The sequence below is a fragment of the Nicotiana tomentosiformis genome, chromosome 8 (assembly GCF_000390325.3).
Source record: "Nicotiana tomentosiformis chromosome 8, ASM39032v3, whole genome shotgun sequence".
NCBI lineage: Eukaryota > Viridiplantae > Streptophyta > Magnoliopsida > Solanales > Solanaceae > Nicotiana > Nicotiana tomentosiformis.
Window position 1 is genome coordinate 19,327,250 of NC_090819.1, and position 19,231 is coordinate 19,346,480.

Genomic DNA, 19,231 nt, shown 5'->3' on the forward strand with positions numbered 1-19,231 from the left:
AAAGGTAGGGCGTTTCCCATTTTTATAGGAACTTTTACACCAAAAATAATAGTATCTCCAATTATAACCCCGCTAGGATATAAAATATATCTCTTCTCACCATCCTATAGTGTATAAGACAAATATATGCATTTTGATTAGGGTCGTATTCTATGGTTACGAATCTACCATACACAAAACATGAAAGAAATTAAAAAAGAATATATAATATTTGAAACCATAAGGAAAGTACAAATTACAAGTCCATGTGTCGTAGGAGTTATGAAATAATTGTCCTTTAATATTTTTCTGCTGCAAACTATTTACATAATACACAAGTCAATGAATACTTAAGTTCCCAGCGCAGTCAATGGCGTCAAACAAAACGGAACTATAGGAATAACAAACTACAAATACTTCCAAGAGTTTACCAAACAACAATTTCTCCTAAATGCAAAACAAATTTCATCCTACTAAGTATATAAACCCAAGAACTACACACAAAAGTTCAACATCTTGAGTTGCACTATTGTCAATCCCTTAATTCCCAAGCTTACAAGGACATACACACACAATACTACAAACCTGTATCTGCATGGCTATGCTACATTTGCCTAAGACATTAGTGAGAATGGCTATGCAAAGACTAATTTTCGTTTTGCAGCTGACGAACAAACTGTCCTTTCACTCGAGGTCTCTGCTCTGCAAGTCTTTTCCTGCTTTGGTATCGAACCTGTGCAAAAATAATATCAGTATACTGAAAGACAAAAAGAAGATACTTAACTAAATGTTGGCCACTTCTGAATAATATTGTGGTATGTCCACAAATTTGATCACTCAAGTATATGGAAGGCCAAAAATTGATATTATCTGCTTTATTAGGAGAGAGAAAAGTAAGGTGGTTTGCTTATTATAGTGCTTTACAACATGCAACAAGATATATAATATCTAGCCTTAACTTTAGCTAATAACTTTCCATCTGTTTCTGTTTCTGTCTCTCTTTCCTGAGCCGCGGGTCTTCCGGAAACGGCCTCTCTACCTTCTTCAGGTAGGGATAAGGTCTGCGTATATTCTACCCTCCCCAGACCCCACTAGTGGGATTACACTGGGTTGTTATTGTTGTTGTTCTGTCTCTCTTAAGGGCAAATACTTAGCTAGCAAAAATGCCGCTAATTAAACAGAATATAGAGATGAATTCCTGAAGATGCACTTGTTTAAAGTTATTGCAACATATCTAATTAAGTTGAATAATGACACTAGCACAAAGGTTGTAGATACCTTTTTCTCAAAGCATCTATCTTTCCTTTTTAACCGAAACTTCACGAGTGCCGCTTCCCTTTGACTGGTGTTATGATTCTCTGCTTTTGTCCTATCATGAGGAAGGTTGTCATTGTAGTTCACACTCTCAGAAACAGGATCTGTCCCCGAACTTGCAACTGCTGGGGAACTTTCTATAGCTTCATTGGAAGTACTTCCGCAACGAGAGCTACTGTGCTTATTTGTTAAGCCACTTCCCAAATCACTAGATCCACAAATTGCAGAATCATTTCTTTCTTTCTCAGCTACTAACTTCTGGTTACCTGCTGCTTCCGCATTGTCCTCAGAGTGAACTGTAGTATCATCAAATGGCTGCTTGTCGTGCTCAAGATTTTGTACTTCGGAAGATGAATAAGTCAAAGAACTTGTTGGAAGTGGAGATTGTGATTTAGGACTCTGTACTTGTTGATAATCTGATTCTACTGGAATAAAGCGTAGTTGGTTGTCCGACGATATTGCAGCTTTACAATTTCCTGGTTGGCGCATAACCAGAGCTGTTGCGTTTTGCTCACTCTCGGTCAATGAAGCATCATGCTCCAAAGTAGAGGCACTAGAGCCTTCCTTGAATGGACCAGAATTGCTAGTCAATCCAGAGAAAAGATATTGTATTGTCTTCTTATTTTCATATCTGATATAAAAGAAAGACTTTAATGAATTCTCAGGAGTTGAATTTGATTTGCAGAACAGATAATTTGTAGAAGTTGAATTCCAAAACGGGCCCATGAATATAAAGTAATAAAACCTACAATATTACTTCATATTTGAGGAATCCGCTTAGCAAAGAGGAAAATTCAACACTAGAATGTCAATAAACAGGAAGGCAAAACTTACTTAGCAAAGGCGGATACTTTTGAATGACTTATCATGTTCTGCTCTCTGGACCCGTCATCGTTTGAGCAACTGGGATTAAATGTTCTCAAAGAAAGTCCCAACCGGGAAGCGACATTTGATTTCTGTTTTCTTTCATCAGAATGGCTGTTATCAGCCAAGCAATTTTCAAATTTCCCAATCAAGTCAACTGCTTCAGTACAAGGTGCAGAATAGAGTTCATTCAACCGGCAATCAACTTCATCATCAGCACAAGCATTTTCACAAAGAGAGCCTTCCTCTGAACTAATAGCACCTGAGCTGTAAGGTCCAGTGCAAGAAGAAGTTCCTATTCCCGAGCTAGTCATGTTTTCTAGAGACGATTGTTTGTCAGTACAAAGCTTAGTCATATTCTTCTACAATTTGTGAAGAGACGAAAGGGAGTAGCTTTCCATACCTAATGGTTTACTTTTCGGCATAAATGATCTCTCAACCACTTCAACACATTCTTCATGACATTCATCATCGCACATATTTGAAGCATCTCTACATCTAATATCCTTAATGCCCTGCATATTTGCAATACACACACTTTCAGATTCAAAGAAAGGCATTGATCTATATGTAATGCATCATATCATACATTTTGGAAATGATATTCGTTTTCAAACTTTTATGATGTAAAATAAACTATCCGCAGAAAATCTGATGGCACTTGACTGCTTGAAGTGCAACAAAAAATCAGCATTTTATCTATTTAGTCAACTTCTTTTGTTGGAAAAAAAAAATGAACTTTAACAAAATTAGCTTAAAGTTGGCGCAAAAGAATTACATATAGATCATCATGTTATGTCAAAATCTATTAAGTACAAGATGATGGTGCTCATATATCTCAGTTAAATGAGGTCATGAACACAGAAGATATCACTTACTTGTGCATCGCTAGATTTGTCATTTCCTCTTTGAATAGAAGCCAGATTGTCGCTAGAATAATTACTTGCTGCTTCGTTCTCAGACACAGCTACTTTCTGGTTTTCAACAATTTTATTTTGAGGACGGCTTCCAGCACTTTGCTGAGCATTCAAAGTGAAACAAAATAACTTCTTGTTAGATTCAGTTGGTTAAATTTGATAACCATTTTAAATATTTTCTTTTCTTTGTCGAGATTTAAACATACGGTTTTTCTTCTCCAAACATGCTGCCACAGGTTCCTCAGCTCATTTTTCCTAACAGGCTTCATAAGAAAGTCGGAAGCTCCTTTAACCATGCATTTCAAGACCGTGCTAATGGAATCCTTGGACGACATCACTGCATAAACAAGTAGGCAGATTAAGCACTCATAACTCCCTGTGAAATGAAACATTAAAATAAGAGCCGAGATCAAGAAAACATCACATACTTATAACAGGTATGTTTTTGCACATATCATGCTCCACGATTAAAGTAAGCAGTGCATATCCTGATATTGACGGCAGCTCAACCTCAGTCAATACAAGGTCTATGTTATGTGGCCTTTCCTTTAGTATATCCCATGCCTTCAAACCGTCGGGAACAGCAGCAACTGTTTGGTCAAAATAAATTATTATTTCTTTAGTTCCAAAAAACAAAGGGCAGAAGATCTGCAGATGCTATGTGCTAAAACATAGAGTTAATACGCGCCTCTCAGGAAACCAAATACATATCACAGAAAGATCCTGAAGAAACAAATAAATTGAGGGGTGGATGTCGGGTTGGTAAAATGTGATGGACTATGATACCAGTCGCTGAAATTCAAGGCAAGATGGAATTTTACAGAAACATTGCATCCTTTCCGTTTTATCTTAAGGGGTGGCGTGGTAAGGGGAAGCATCAGCGAATGCAGAAGCATAGAATAGGAAGAATGCATGGAGTTATAATACCACTAGAAATCTCCGGGTGCAGGATGAGCGTGATATTATATCCTCCATGCTATTACCTGGAGAAAAGAGGACAAGTAAACGAAAGGATTGTATTCTCAGTACTGATAACTGAAAGGCTCATGCTGAAAATGGTTTTATTCAGACGACAAACTATAGAAGGCACGGACAGGCTAAATGCCTAAACTAAATCCTAAGTATTCATTCCCGAAACAAAGAAATAAAGAAACCATTCTATTTCTTTCGGCTTAATATCAAAGACACAACATCATCGTCCTCGTCTTTGCTGATTCATCTGACAAAAAACATTTGGTAGAGGATCAAATAATCCAAACTAAAACTTAGGTAGCAAGTGCAATCCAAGACTTAGTAAATATTTTTTACTTAATTGTTTACTTATGTATATGAAGGGGAACCTTGGAGCAATGGTAAAGTTGTTTCCGTGTGACCTAGAGGTCACGGGTTCGAGCCGTGGAAGTAGTCACTAATGCTTGCATTAGGGTATATCACACCCCTTAAGGTGCGGCCCGGACCTTGTGTGAATGCGGGATGCTTTATGCACCGGGCTGCCCTGTTTACTTGTGTATATATTTTTGAAAACCTTTTTATATGAGGGACACAACATATAACTCAAACACCATCCTTAACCTGATTCAGAGTTCACAAGTGAACTTTTAAGGGTCTTCTTTTCCACTTACAGAACACTTACAAATCTTCAAAGAAGAACAACTATCAACACGCTTTAACTTACACCTTATTTTTCTTCAAATTTCTTTCTTTCTTTTTTTTTAATTTCACCCATAACTTAACATAAACTTCCAGTTTGACAATCAAAACTGAAAGTGACAATATCCTCCTCATTAAGTAAAATATAAAAACAATATTTTTCTACAAAGGTGGAAAATTTTCATTTTTCTTCAATACTTCAAACCATCTTCAAGAGATCTATTCAACACTTGAGAAAATAGATCAATAGAAAGAAGCATAAGGACTTTAATCAACTAAAACCCAGCAACATCTCCTAGCCAATTTCATTCAAGATTTAAATTAAGCAATAATATTAAAGGACTTAAGTTATATACACTAACAGTCGATCCTATTAAATAGAGTTAGATGCAATTACTTTTCAAGTGACATGAAGTTATAAATACTTTTTACATCGTCAGTCAATCTAAAAGGTAGCCTAGTGCAAGAAGTATACGGCGTTTACGCAGCGTCCGCCCGCACCCCAAGCTTGGGTATGATACAGACAGCCTAATTACACGGCTCGAACCAGTGACCTCAAAATACTTAAAATCAATATTAAAACTGCAGAAAGAAGAGACAAAATGAAAGAATAAAGATGGCGAACCTCTGTAACTACATTTACGAAGAAGAGCAGCAATAATTTGACGAGTAGCATCATCAGCTTCTACCAATAAAACTCTAAGCACCATTTTCTTCAAACACTGACCATCTCCTCCTCCTTCACTCATCATCACTGCTTCACCCATTTTTCATAAACAGAAATATCTCACTTTAAAATTAGATTTCCAGAAAACAGATAATAATCCACTTCAAAACAACAGATCCTCTACAACTTTGTGTGTAAAGAATAAACGTACTAAAAACTGATAATCCTTTTTCTTTTCTTTATTTAAGTTTTGTTGAAGAAAAATATCTATGACTTGCCCGCTAAAACTAGTGGACAATATTCTTATGTCCGATCAAACATATCTTAAGTTGTTTTCTCTTAAGGAAATTTTCACTTGGATCCTTCAATTATTGATAAACTCTAATTGTGGTCCCTCTAATATCTAATTCTGCATATTTAATCTTCAGCTAATTAAAATGTGCACTTTTGATCCCTCAACTCGTAAATCATTATAAATTTAATGAATTACTTAATTATTAAATCATGTAATTTGTCATGTTTTATGGTAAATTTGTACAATTAATTTTTTTTATAACAGTCTCGTCTACTTTGATATTTTGTGTCTGCTATATTGAAGTGTTATTATAGAGAACATAATAAAAAAAAAAATACTGAAATATATGTTATAAACGATATTTTCTTATAGAGAGGTCTAACTGTATTATTTTTTCGTATTTGAAGATAATATAGTTCTTAAAATAATTTATAAACAACATATTTCCTAGATAAAAGGACTAAAAATGCATATTATAATTAACTCAAAATTAAATATCATAAGGACAAAAATTATAATTTATTAATAATTGAGGGATCAAAAGAAAATTTATTCCTTTTTATCTAAAATCAGCTTTGGTTTTTAGCCGTGGAATTGGTGTAAATCTAAAGATGAGTAGTCATTGGTTTAGTGGTTGGCAAAAATTAGTCGGCTTTATTTTAGTCCACAAATTTGATTTTGCACCGAATCTTTCTTTTAAAATCGTGGTTTTCAAGGCTCCTCAAATTTTAAGGTGGGACCCTATTAATGGAGATTTTTTTAAACTTTTTGGGACCAAACTAAAGGAGATATTTTGCTGGGCAATGGGCATTGCCACGTTTATGTGGGTACCACTACAAATTTCACTTGACCAGAAATAACTAATAAGGGTCCGAAATATTTTAACTTAGTAATTTGACCTTTTTTTTAATTTGTTTTAACTTATGAATATGTGATTGATAGTTAAACATGGTTTTAGTATAGTATTAAGGGTTCATCCATCCTTAAAAATCAACTAATTCAATTAAGTATTAGTTGAACTTTAAAATTGGTATAAGTCATTAATAGTGTAACAAAAAATGTAGTATAATTTTATATTATATTTGGGTATCATTTTTTTAATTTAATAAATTAAATATATAATATTCCCGTTAATATTTAATGTTCGTGATGTAATTTTTTGAGTTCGGTTGAACCCGGTATCTTTAGTATAAACTTTGTATTTATTTAAAAATATATATTTAATATGCATAATTATTAATTAAAATTCAATAACTTAAGAATGTTAAAAATTAAGTCATGAATTTTAAATACGAGCGCTGCCTATGATAGTTGTCGTCCTTTAATTTCCTCAAGACTTATTCGTAAACCAAATGCATAGTAAATATTTAAGTGTTAAACTTCATTAAATCACGGAAGATGGATGCCCCACATAAACCGACCTCTAGGACTTTGTGAAAAGAATAATTAATACTATTAGAAGTACAAGATGTGTAATATTTTATAGTTTAGTTGAAGAAAATATCTACAACAATCACTAATAAAACTAGTGGATGATAATTGTTCTCCAACAAGCATATAATCAATCCTACGGCCTTGCCTTGCTTCACAAAAGTCATGTTTGGTTCCTAGCCATAGAAATTTGTAGTAGCATCTTAACACATGTAAAATCTAAAAGGAGAAACAACAACCCAACCCAAATATAATCTCATTAGTCGGGTCTGGGGAAGGTAGTGTATACGCAGACTTTACCCCTACCCTGGGGTAGAGAGACTGTTTCCGATAGAACCTCGACTCCCTCCCTCCAAGAACTTGTCATCTTGCTCTTAGAGTGACTCGAACTCACAACATTTTGGTTGGAAGTGGGGTTCACCAACCCACTCATGTCAAAGGAAGAGTATTGAAATTTTACAAAGGTGATCAATAGGTGGCCCGCTATTGAGCTGGCTAGTTTCTCATCACTCTTTTCCACCCCAAAAACTAGTAAATGTGTCGTTTAATGCCATTACTGATCAAGGGCTGTCTTGGGGCACCAAATTCCCGACATATGACTGGATTTGGTTAGAGAAATACATTTCTCTTTTGTAATATCTTGGGCTATTTCATTCATTTTTGTGTAAATATTTTGTGTACATGATCAAAGCTTATAAAGTATAAACTTTGGTGAGTCCATTTGCACAATAACTTTCTATCATCATATATTATGCTTTGGGCTTCATTGAGTTCACTCTCACTTAAGCCCAGTAATTCTGCTCTGGGCTTCTTCGCTCTTAGTTCAGCCCATCAGGTAGCAAACTTTCTTCTTCCAAGCTCACTCCTTAGCATGTTGAGCCTACTCTTTCCTCTTACGGGTCGTTTGGTACGCGGGCTAAATTATCATAGGATTATATAATTTATCCCTGGACTAATTTATTCCCCATGAAAGGTAGGATAATATAATCCCAAGTTTGATGGAATATGATGGAATAAGGTGGGATATCCTGTATTAGGACTGAGATTAAAATTATACCATAATAAATTTATACCGTCAACCAAACGTTATATAAATTTAATATAAATTTAATTTCATAATCTTATCCCGCATACCAAACGACCTCTTAGTTTCATGCTACTTTTCAGCATGTTGAGCTTGGTCTCTGTATATTAAGACCACTCTTCAGTCTCTCTCAAAAAAAAAAAAAAAAACAGACATCCAGTCCACGTGTAAACTTATGAATTGAATTATAGACAAAGGTGAATTCAAGATTTAAACTCTATGAGTTTAATCGTTAATTTTCTCAGTATTGAGCTCATTGTATTTTTAAAATTATGGGCTCATATATACTATTTATTCTAATTTTAATAGATTTTTACACATAAATTTATGTTCCGTGTCAACAATTATGGGTTCAATTGAATTCGTCCGTATAATAATATATCCGCCTTTATGTTAGAGAAATATGCTTGTCCTCATCGGTTGTGAAGGTCTCACTTAGTGTTTGACCAAACTTTTAAAAAGTATTTCTAAATGTATTTTTTTTTTAAAGTATTTTAAAAAAATAGTACTTTTCAAAATTTTTGATAAATAATGAAAATGCAATCCACCACATCTCCTACTGTCTCCTTTGCCTTTATATATATTATATATATTATTTATATTAATATATGCATACTCCTGTTGAGTGAATCCCTATACTGACCACTATATTATGTAATAGAGGTGAAAAAGGTGTAGCAAAATCCTCAAATTGTGTCTTTTTAAGGTGTGACTATATAAGCTTTCACCTTAGAATCTCTTCCAAAAGATCGAAGAGAATATTAGACCAAATAAAAGTCGTGTGTGTCAACCAACATGTGGAGCATGGCTTACAGTCATTATTTGCAATTATTACTTGATGCTAAATATCATATTATTATCCCTAGTTTTTTTTTATTCGGTTAGTGCGTTGTCTTAGGCTTTTGGCTCTGCAACTTGTGACTCCAAATGGAGAATAACCTAACACCGTTTTCACTGTTTACTTTTTTTAACCTGTATATATAAATTATACATTAATTATATATAGTTATACATATATTATATGTAAATTATACATATATTATATATTTACAAGCTAATTTTAATTTTAATAATTAAATGGATTGTTATTTAGGTTAATTCTTCGTCTAATTTTCACTTTAATTAGGGAAACGATGTGCAGTTATTAATTTTCACTTTAGTTAGGGAAATGATGTGCAGTTATATCCAATAATGCAATTCTGCCCGTGACTCTACTTCGTTAACTTTTGGGTAAAATTGTTGTCTTTTAATATTGGCTATACTACAACTACATAAACTTTAATGGATTAGACCATTAGATTAAACAATCCCATTTTTTTATTTCTTTCTTCGAGGAAAGTAACTTACCGAAAGGAAGATAATATCTTCAGTGCTAAATGTTAATCATTATGGTAAGTTGATTTTGTTTTTTAATATTTAACGTTTTCAAAATATGTTTCAATTTTATCTTTAGTATTCCGATCAGTGCAATGTGAATTAAATCAGAAGTTTAAGGATAGATAAAGAGTAGTTTATACTAATACTGTTATTTTAAAATTATTAAAAACATATCTTTTCAATTGAATGTCCAAAATCTTTTTAAAAAAATAATATGAATAGAAGCAAGGTAGTGGCAAAATGAACAAAAAAGGTAATTCAACAAAAAGGAAAAAACAATTTTACTTGCATCTTCATTTGTACGAGCAAATGAACACACAATATGTATCTTGTATATAATAATTTATCACTTAAATAGTGATAAGTAATATATTTTTTAATTTAATGTTAGACTATAATAACTAATTAATTTAATGTAGGCCAGTAAGTATTTTTCTACCTCCAACCCTCAAAGGACCTAATTTCTGTTTGCCTGTTTGTTAGCTTGTAGCCAATTTCGTCAAGCTTTTTTAGCCAAAAGTGTTGCTCTTCAGCCAAAAGTAGCTTTTTCAAGAGTTAAGGTCTTAGGCTAAGTTTTTAGAGGAAAAAATATTTTTGCATAAAAGCAGAAGTTATTTTGAAAGATTGAAAAGTAGTTTCTCTCCGAAAATACTTTTTTGAAAAGTACTTTTGAGAAAATATATCTATAGTCTGGTCATCTTTTATGTTCTGTTGGTTTATCACCTTTTAACAGTAAAAATATCTATGCAAAATGTTATTGCTTTCTAACTTCTACTGGCAACTCTTACATAAAATCTTATATTTGATACGAATTCTTTTGTAGCTTATTTGGCGACAAACTATTAAATTCATCGCTAATCCGTTGTTATTTAGCTACGGAATATGACTTGTCGCTAAAATTCGTCGTTAAACTTTTTTTCTTTTTTTTTTGTAGTGAACGTTTTAAAAAATTATCAAAAATTAATCGTACCATACCGGTATCAAAGAGAAACCAAGATGAATGAGACTATTTGAAATTTTTTATTTTAGTTATATACAATAAAGTAACTAAAAAACTAATATAATATTAATTTTATAAAATAATCAGTCGAATCGAACAATTGATACCCTTAAACTTCTGTTTGCTTGTTTGCTAGCTTATAGCCTATTGGGCTAAACTGAAAAAATCAGCTTATTTTGAGAAGTAAATTTTTTTAATTTTTTTTTTCAAAAGTACTTTTAGTGAGAAGCAGTTTGTGTTTGGCTAATTAATTTAAAAAGCATTTTTAAACAGCAATTAATGTTTGACCAAATTTTTAAAAAGTACTTCTAAGTATATTTTTCTCAAAAGTATTTCTAAAGAAAGAAGCTATTTTTTCTGTTTATTCAAAATTGCTTCTGCTTCTACTCAAAATCACTTTTTTTTTTTTTTTTTTTCTAAAAGCTTCATCAAACACATAACTTTTAAAACAAACCATTTTTTTTTTTTAGAAAAAGGAATTTTTTAAACTTGAAGAAGTCTTACTCTCCCAAGAAATGACATGCAAAAGAGGTGGCGGATGGGCGCCACCACTATAAACGGGAATGACACATAAACCAAAGAAATGAGACACATTGATTACGACAGTTGACCAAAGGATCTCTCACATAAGCCATGATCTTGATTGCTCTATCACAATCTCTACGATATTAAGATGAATCAACACTTTTTGAATAATTAAGCACCGAATCCGATTATATTTGAACCGTTTCTTTCATTTTATCACAGTAATAATAAAGTTAGATCTTTTTGTATCATCTATTACCTAATCAAACAAAAACATCTCTAAATTACTCCTATTAAATTGCTCATTATTAAGGTAAATCTTAACGGTAGAATCATTAAGCTAAGATTAAGGGGATTATCTTTTTTGTAACGGGGAAAAACCAATAAAAATTATTTGACATAATTACACCTATAGTTTGTCTCTTTAGCCAGCAGAAGCTGGTCCTACCACTTTATACAACTTATATATAGCAAAACACTACACGCATAATGTAAGAATCTGCCACTATGAAGGAAAGGATACTTCATATTTCATACTTGTAATCTTTCGGATTGACTATTAATGCCAGCATTAGATACATTTCCTGTGTATTCCAAATTCAGAAAAAAGAAAAGAACCCCTTCACTCTCAAGAAACTTCCCGCCGACGCGACATCCCTATTCCTATCTATAAAAAACCTTGTCATTCCTTTTCAATACATATTTTTTTTTGGACAACAAAGCTAGGTCCAATATTTGCGCGTACGAGCTAGTCATCAACAGACGGACATCCTTCCTTGAGGAAGGCCCCTGTCGTAGCAATTTAACCGAGAGTGTATAGTTAAAATTGCATATCTTGTTGAGCTCATATATAATACATCTCGTCTATTCCATCTGGTACTTATTATATATGTATTGAGTAAAAGTGATGCTCAGACCAATTTTCAAGCACCTCGATAGTTCTGCATGATATGTCTTGCATTAGCACAGGTACTGAATAACGTTTTTCATCGGAGTTCATGCATATCTCCAATTGTCCTAATTTGTATGCTAATTAGGTACTTGAGATGGGAAATTGTGTGTTCAAAGGGTTTGGTTTTAGAGAAGTTGATCAAGAAGAAGAAGAAAAGAAGATGATAAAAGTGGTCACATCCAATGGTGGAATCATGGAGTTATATGCACCCATAACAGCCAACTGTATCACCAATGAATTCCCAGGCCATGCCATATATCGTAGCCATGACATGTTCTCTCCACCACTTTTTCACAATGAAGAACTTCAAGCTGGTGAATCATACTATCTCCTCCCTCTATTAAACCATTATAATACTAAATCCAAAGAAGAAGAAGAAGAAAAAAAAAGTGACAATATTATTACTACTTGTAATGGTAGTAATAGTGGTAATTTATTACCTCAGGCAACACCTTATAGGATGTCATGTGATAATCAGAAGGTGCTAAAGAGATCATCAGAAGCTGAGATATTTCCTACGTACAATAGTACTGGAGTGTGGAAGGTGAAATTACTAATAAGCCCTCAACAATTGTCTGAAATTTTGTCACATGAGGCACGTACAGAGGCACTAATAGAGAGTGTTAGGACTGTAGCCAAGTGTGGTTCTGGGGCTTCTACGATGAATACGCCTGCTTCTTATTCAGATAAATGGAGCTTTTCTAGTCCGGGACAGGTTTAAAGTGTCATATATATTGTGTTCACGTGAATCCAGTAATCTCAAGAATAACCCGTCTTTAGCAGTATAATAATAGGAAGGCAGCTAACCCCATTTGGATCTTCCTTTGGGGTATTGTTATTTAATTTCTTTGCTAATAAATTTATATAACTTGTGCAAATTAAGTAGTGATGACGTACACTAACTAGCAATAGCACCAACGCCTTCATGTTCTGCTAATAGTTTTAGATGCAAAACTTTGTTTAATTTTTACATGTATTATTCAATGTAGGGCAGTGAATGCGGGGTGTAGTTTGGAGTGTGATCATTTCCCGTACCATACGTGAATGCGAAATATCTTGTGCACCAAATTGTCCTTTAGTTGGTGCAATGCAATCTTTATAACTAGTTAGTATGATTAATTTTGCTAAAGATCATCCAACTAATGCTCAATTTTATAAAAATCACTTATCTATTTTTTGTCATTTAAAAGTTATTTAACTACCATTATCAATTGAAAGTCATTCGGGCTCAAATCTCACAAAGTTCCTGCAAGAATCTGATATGACATAAAATTTAGTTAGAAACTAGAAAAATACATGCCACGTCAACTTAAGTTGGTCATACCCAAATAAAACCTTTTTCTTCTCAAATGTGATTTGACTCATAATCCAAACATGAAGCCTACTAATTTAGTTTGTGAAAATGAGTTCACATTAACTTACTATATATATATATATTTTAAGATATATATATATATATATATAGTTATATACACACTATACTATATATACATAGTATATTCGATATACTATACTATATATACATATATATATATAAGCTTATATATATATATATATATATATATGTATATATAGTATAGTATATATAGTATATCTTAAGATGTATATATAGTATATCGAATATAGTTTATATATCTTATGAGATGTATATATAGTATAGACTATAGTATAGTATATATATAAGCTTATATGTATACTAAACTATACTATAATATATATACATCTTACTATATATAAGCTATATTCGATTTATATACTATATATACATCTTAAGATATACTATATATACATGTATATCTACTATATATATCTAGTATATCTAGTATACTATGTATATATAGTATATCTTAAGATGTATATATAGTATAATATATATAGTATATCTTAAGATGTATATGTAGTATAGTATATATAGTATATCTTAAGATGTATATATAGTATATCGAATATAGTTTATATATCTTATGAGATGTATATATAGTATAGTATATATAGTATATCTTAAGATGTATATATAGTATATCGAATATAGTTTATATATCTTATGAGATGTATATATAGTATAGACTATAGTATAGTATATATATAAGCTTATATGTATACTAAACTATACTATAATATATATACATCTTACTATATATAAGCTATATTCGATTTATATACTATATATACATCTTAAGATATACTATATATACATGTATATTTACTATATATATCTAGTATATCTAGTATACTTAGTATATCTTAAGATGTATATGTAGTATAGTATATATAGTATAGTATATATAGTATATCTTAAGATGTATATATAGTATATCGATTATAGTTTATATATCTTATGAGATGTATATATAGTATAGTATATATATAAGCTTATATGTATACTAAACTATACTATAATATATATATACATCTTACTATATATAAGCTATATTCGATTTATATACTATATATACATGTATATCTACTATATATATCTAGTATATCTAGTATACTTAGTATATCTTAAGATGTATATGTAGTATAGTATATATAGTATATCTTAAGATGTATATATAGTATAGTATATATAGTATATCTTAAGATGTATATATAGTATAGTATATATAGTATATCTTAAGATGTATATATAGTATATCGAATATAGTTTATATATCTTATGAGATGTATATATAGTATAGACTATAGTATAGTATATATATAAGCTTATATGTATACTAAACTATACTATAATATATATACATCTTACTATATATAAGCTATATTCGATTTATATACTATATATACATCTTAAGATATACTATATATACATGTATATCTACTATATATATCTAGTATACTTAGTATATCTTAAGATGTATATATAGTATAGTATATATAGTATATCTTAAGATGTATATATAGTATAGTATATATAGTATATCTTAAGATGTATATATAGTATATCGAATATAGTTTATATATCTTATGAGATGTATATATAGTATAAACTATAGTATAGTGTATATATATATATACTATACTATATTATACTATATCACTAGTACTAGAACCTTGAGAACCCCTGAACCCTGCCCAAGCACTAAGTGCTCTTACTCCCGCAGTTCTTTTAGATGATTGAGAACTAGAAGAAGAAGGAGTTGGAACATTTGGTCTAACATGATCTAATGCAACTTGATAAGCATTATAAATAGTTTGAACATTTATTTTAATTGAGGCTATTGCGTTCGGAAGTTTAGACAACTCCTCATCTTCAAGTGTTAAACCATTATAAACAGTTTCATACCAAAATTGAGGACCTCCTAATTTCATAGTAGGATTTAACAATGCAGCAATACCATAAAATAGGGGGAATAGGGAAAAATATTTTTTAAAATACCACCGGTAACAGTGTTAATTCCCGGTTGAAATTGATTTGACCCGATACTAAGGTCAGCCTGACTAGGTGCACTTGTCCCCTCAGCCAAAGCTTTCATACGAAAATATCTAGCTTTATCTTGAGGGTGTAGCAATATGTGTCTAGTCAAACTTCCCGTCCCCCCGACTTCCAACATATTGAAAAACTAACTCTTTGCCACAAGTTTTACACTTAGCCCTATTTTTTTCTTTTAGTTGAGTAAAAAAATTACCAAACAAGAGATGTTTCTGCCCGTTTAGGAGGTTGTCTAGAAAAAGTAGGGGCACTAATAGGAGGGTTAGATGGGGGATCATCTAGATTATTATTAGTTGGGTTAACTTCAGGAGCAGGACTAGTGGGTGTATCATCATCCGGTTGCGTTTCATCAAAATCTATTTCTTCATCATCATTTTCATCAATAGTTGGATTACCATAAAGAGCATTCATATATTCATGGTTTAATTGTTCACCGGGTGCTATATTATGGAAAAATTGACTCTCGGTAAATTGTAATAAACTATTATCGCTATCAAGAATAGGAGGTGTAGGACGGGTAACATGTTTGGGTCGTGGAGCCGGGGGAAGTGGAGGAGGAACATATTGGCCACTAGATTCACCACTCTTCGATTTTTCCTTATTTTTACTAAACATATTTTTTAAGGAATAAGCCATCTTAATTAATCAAGCAAAGTAAATAAAACAAACAAAATTATAATATTAAAACTTAAGAGTTGGAACGAGTTTACCGAATTGACGAACAACTTGTTGGAAATTGATTATCGTTGAAGACTTCAATTCACCAACTTCACAATTGTTTCACAAATTGTAACAATAAAGTAAGCAATAGTAGAAGTAAATTAGAGAGAGATTGTGATAGATTGATGATTTTGTAAGAAAAAATGAAATAATGATGGGGTATTTATAGTTGAAAATAGGGAAAAAGTGTAATTATAAAAAGTTTGGGATTAAAACAAAGTTGAGGGGTTAAATGGCTATTTCATAAATAGCCAACGGCTATTTTTGACAGTCCAACATTTTTTTTTTTTTTTTAAAAAAAAAATTTAAAAAAATTAGCCGTTGGGCCCACTAAGGGGACCGGCCCACGAGCCCGGACCAGGCCCGCTAAAACCGGACCAAACGGTCCTGGCCCGTTTTGCCGTTTGGCCCGTCTGGCCCGCGGTCCTGGGCCGGTCCCGGGCCTGGACCGGCCCACTTGCCAGGCCTAGCTATGTCATACAAAGTTTTCACCCAAAAACCCGACCCCCAGCCCAACCTCTTAAAGGTAACCTTGTCTGTCCCGAAACCAAGACAGATAGGGCTCATCCTTAAGGGCCAGGGCTGGGCCCAACCCAGCCCGGTCGATGAATTTACTTTAAGGTCATTATATAAGAGACAAGGAAAGAATTTTAAGTTAATATGGGTCAAATCTAATTTAATAGAAAATGTGTCTTAAGTTAGGTAAGGTCCATGTTATGTTGATGTATCATGTATTTTTAGATTTTCTAATTAAATTTATGCCATGTCAGATTTTTAGTAGGAATGTTTTAGGGTTTAAGCCAGAATAGCTTTAAGTGATAATGATAAGATTAATTACTTAGTGGGATAACCTTCAGTGATATTAGCCCCTAGTTAGTATCAGATATGACACACTAACTAGTCAGTTGCAGAAAGGCTACAATTTGAGGTGCATATTGATAAACTGGTAGTATGTTTTAAAATTCTGACAGTATCATTAAAATTCGGACAGTATGCTTCAAATTCTAATAACGTGCTTTAAAATTCTGGCAGCATCCTTTAAAATTTTGGCAACGTGCTTCAAAATTCTGGCAATGTGCCTTAAAATTCTGGCACGAGGCTATTTGTTCGAATCTTTTCTTAACGGGGTTCAAATATAAAAGGTGACACTGATTGATCCTATTTGTGCAAATCCCCCTTGAAGTTAAAGATAAGCCCAATTATATATTTGGGTACATATTAACAAGATATTTATCGGCAATGACCACAGTCAGATAAAGACACTGGTGGCATTCCTTTTCGATTTTCTTTTCGGCTCTGACTTCTTTGCAGCGACCTCACAAATGCGCGTGTATATATATATATATATATATATATATATATATATATATATATATATATATATATATATATATATATGTGTGTGTGTGTGTGTGTGTGTGTATAGGCGTGTTTGTTGATAATGTGTGTGTTGTATAATAGGTGTATATATACTGTTATACAATTTATATACATCATTTATACAATGTAAATGTTATTGGTAATTTATTGATATTTTGCAGGCCGTTTTGAAGGCTGGGGATTCATAAATTCTTTTAGAAGGAATTTATATGCATATGCTGCGAAGAAGTAAAGGGTTAAGTAGATTTGTGCAGGTGGTGTTGCTGTTATCTTCTTCTTCTCTGGATTCTAAAGGTCTTTGTATATCAGATATATAATTAGTGTATCTCATGTACAATAATTGTATAATTAGCGTATCTTTTATATACAATCCGTGTATCTATATAAAATTTGAGTTTTTCTAAGTCTACACTGATTATACAATTTATATACATAAAATATACACTTTCAACTATGAGAATGTTTTCAACCTTTAGGTCATTTTTGGTAAGCAAACAAAAGATGGAATTGTAAAAGAGGAGTTGATGGTGATCAACAATGGCTAAGGCTGCCATTTAGGGATAGTTCTAGTTCCTTTGATTTTTCATGTTAGGTGCATCAAAATAGTGATATTTCTGCAAATTTATCTTTACCATTTCTTTGAAACGATTTCTTTTGTTTTTATCTAAAATCAACTAATTGCATTTTCAAAAATCAAGTAATTGTTATTGTTGGTTAGAAGGAAAAGACTATGGAGTGAAGGAGGGACAAAAGGGCTCTCACAAGCTATTTGTTGATTAGCGTATGTTATTTGTTTTTGAATACAAATTGTAATATCAAACTATGGGCCACCGAGTGATATATTTTTGGCTGAACGGCCAACTATGTCAGAATGAATATTTGTACATTTGAGTTGTTTCAATGTTCAAAGGAATAGGAATATCCGATGGATAATGATAATCTTGCAGAAACATAAGGCTAAAGCCAAACCATTGCTTCCGTGTTGAAAGAAGCTGATATAAGATTTTTAGAACATGAGTGCATTACTAAAAAAAAAAAAAAAAATAGAAAAAGAGAAGTATTTAGTGGGAGTTGATCCATTTTCCTTTGGGTAAATAACTCAATATTTAATCAAGTGTATCATTTAACCTTTTTAGAGCATAAGGGCCAACAAATATTATTAGCTCAATTCTAGAAAATTTGTACATAAAATACCTAAATTGATGAAAAGATCATAGGTTCACGTGCATCATAATTTGGGCCTAAATCCTCCCCTCGTGTTGAAGTTAGGGAAAATTAGCTAGATGGACTTTTATAGAACCACCATTTATATTTTAGCCCCGTTAAAAAAATTTTTGGTAAAATAGCATCGCTCTAAAATTTTAAAGTGATGCCAAAACTGAAAGCTCTGGTAGTGTACTTCAAAATTCTAGCAGTGTGCTTTAAAATGCTGGCAACTTGCTTTAAAATTCTGACTCTAAAATTCTGGCAATTGTGCTTTAAAATATTGGCAGCGTACGAGCACTATACTTCAAAATTCTGGCAGCGTACTTTAAAATTCTAGCATAAGACTACTTTTTCAAAAAATTTCTTAACGGGTCCAAATTTCAAATAAAAATATTCAAAGTTTGGGATTGTCAAGCCAAATTTCAGATAAAAATATT

General features: G+C 32.1%; 2 protein-coding genes across 2 annotated transcripts; one reads left to right on the forward strand and one right to left on the reverse strand.

Moving 5' to 3' along the window:
• Positions 1-259: 259 nt before the first annotated feature.
• LOC104108016 (two-component response regulator-like APRR9) lies at positions 260-5,677 on the reverse strand. Its single transcript, XM_009616971.4, has 8 exons — positions 5,350-5,677; positions 3,503-3,664; positions 3,281-3,411; positions 3,036-3,176; positions 2,561-2,672; positions 2,128-2,476; positions 1,258-1,924; positions 260-712 (listed from the first exon to the last, which is right to left on the reverse strand). The coding sequence occupies exons 1-8, from the start codon at positions 5,489-5,491 to the stop codon at positions 626-628; spliced, it is 1,791 nt and encodes a 596-aa protein (XP_009615266.1). The 5' UTR covers positions 5,492-5,677; the 3' UTR covers positions 260-625.
• A 5,932-nt stretch (positions 5,678-11,609) lies between these two features.
• On the forward strand, positions 11,610-12,933 carry LOC104108017 (uncharacterized). Its single transcript, XM_070182154.1, has one exon. The coding sequence runs from the start codon at positions 12,150-12,152 to the stop codon at positions 12,774-12,776; it is 627 nt and encodes a 208-aa protein (XP_070038255.1). The 5' UTR covers positions 11,610-12,149; the 3' UTR covers positions 12,777-12,933.
• Positions 12,934-19,231: the final 6,298 nt, after the last annotated feature.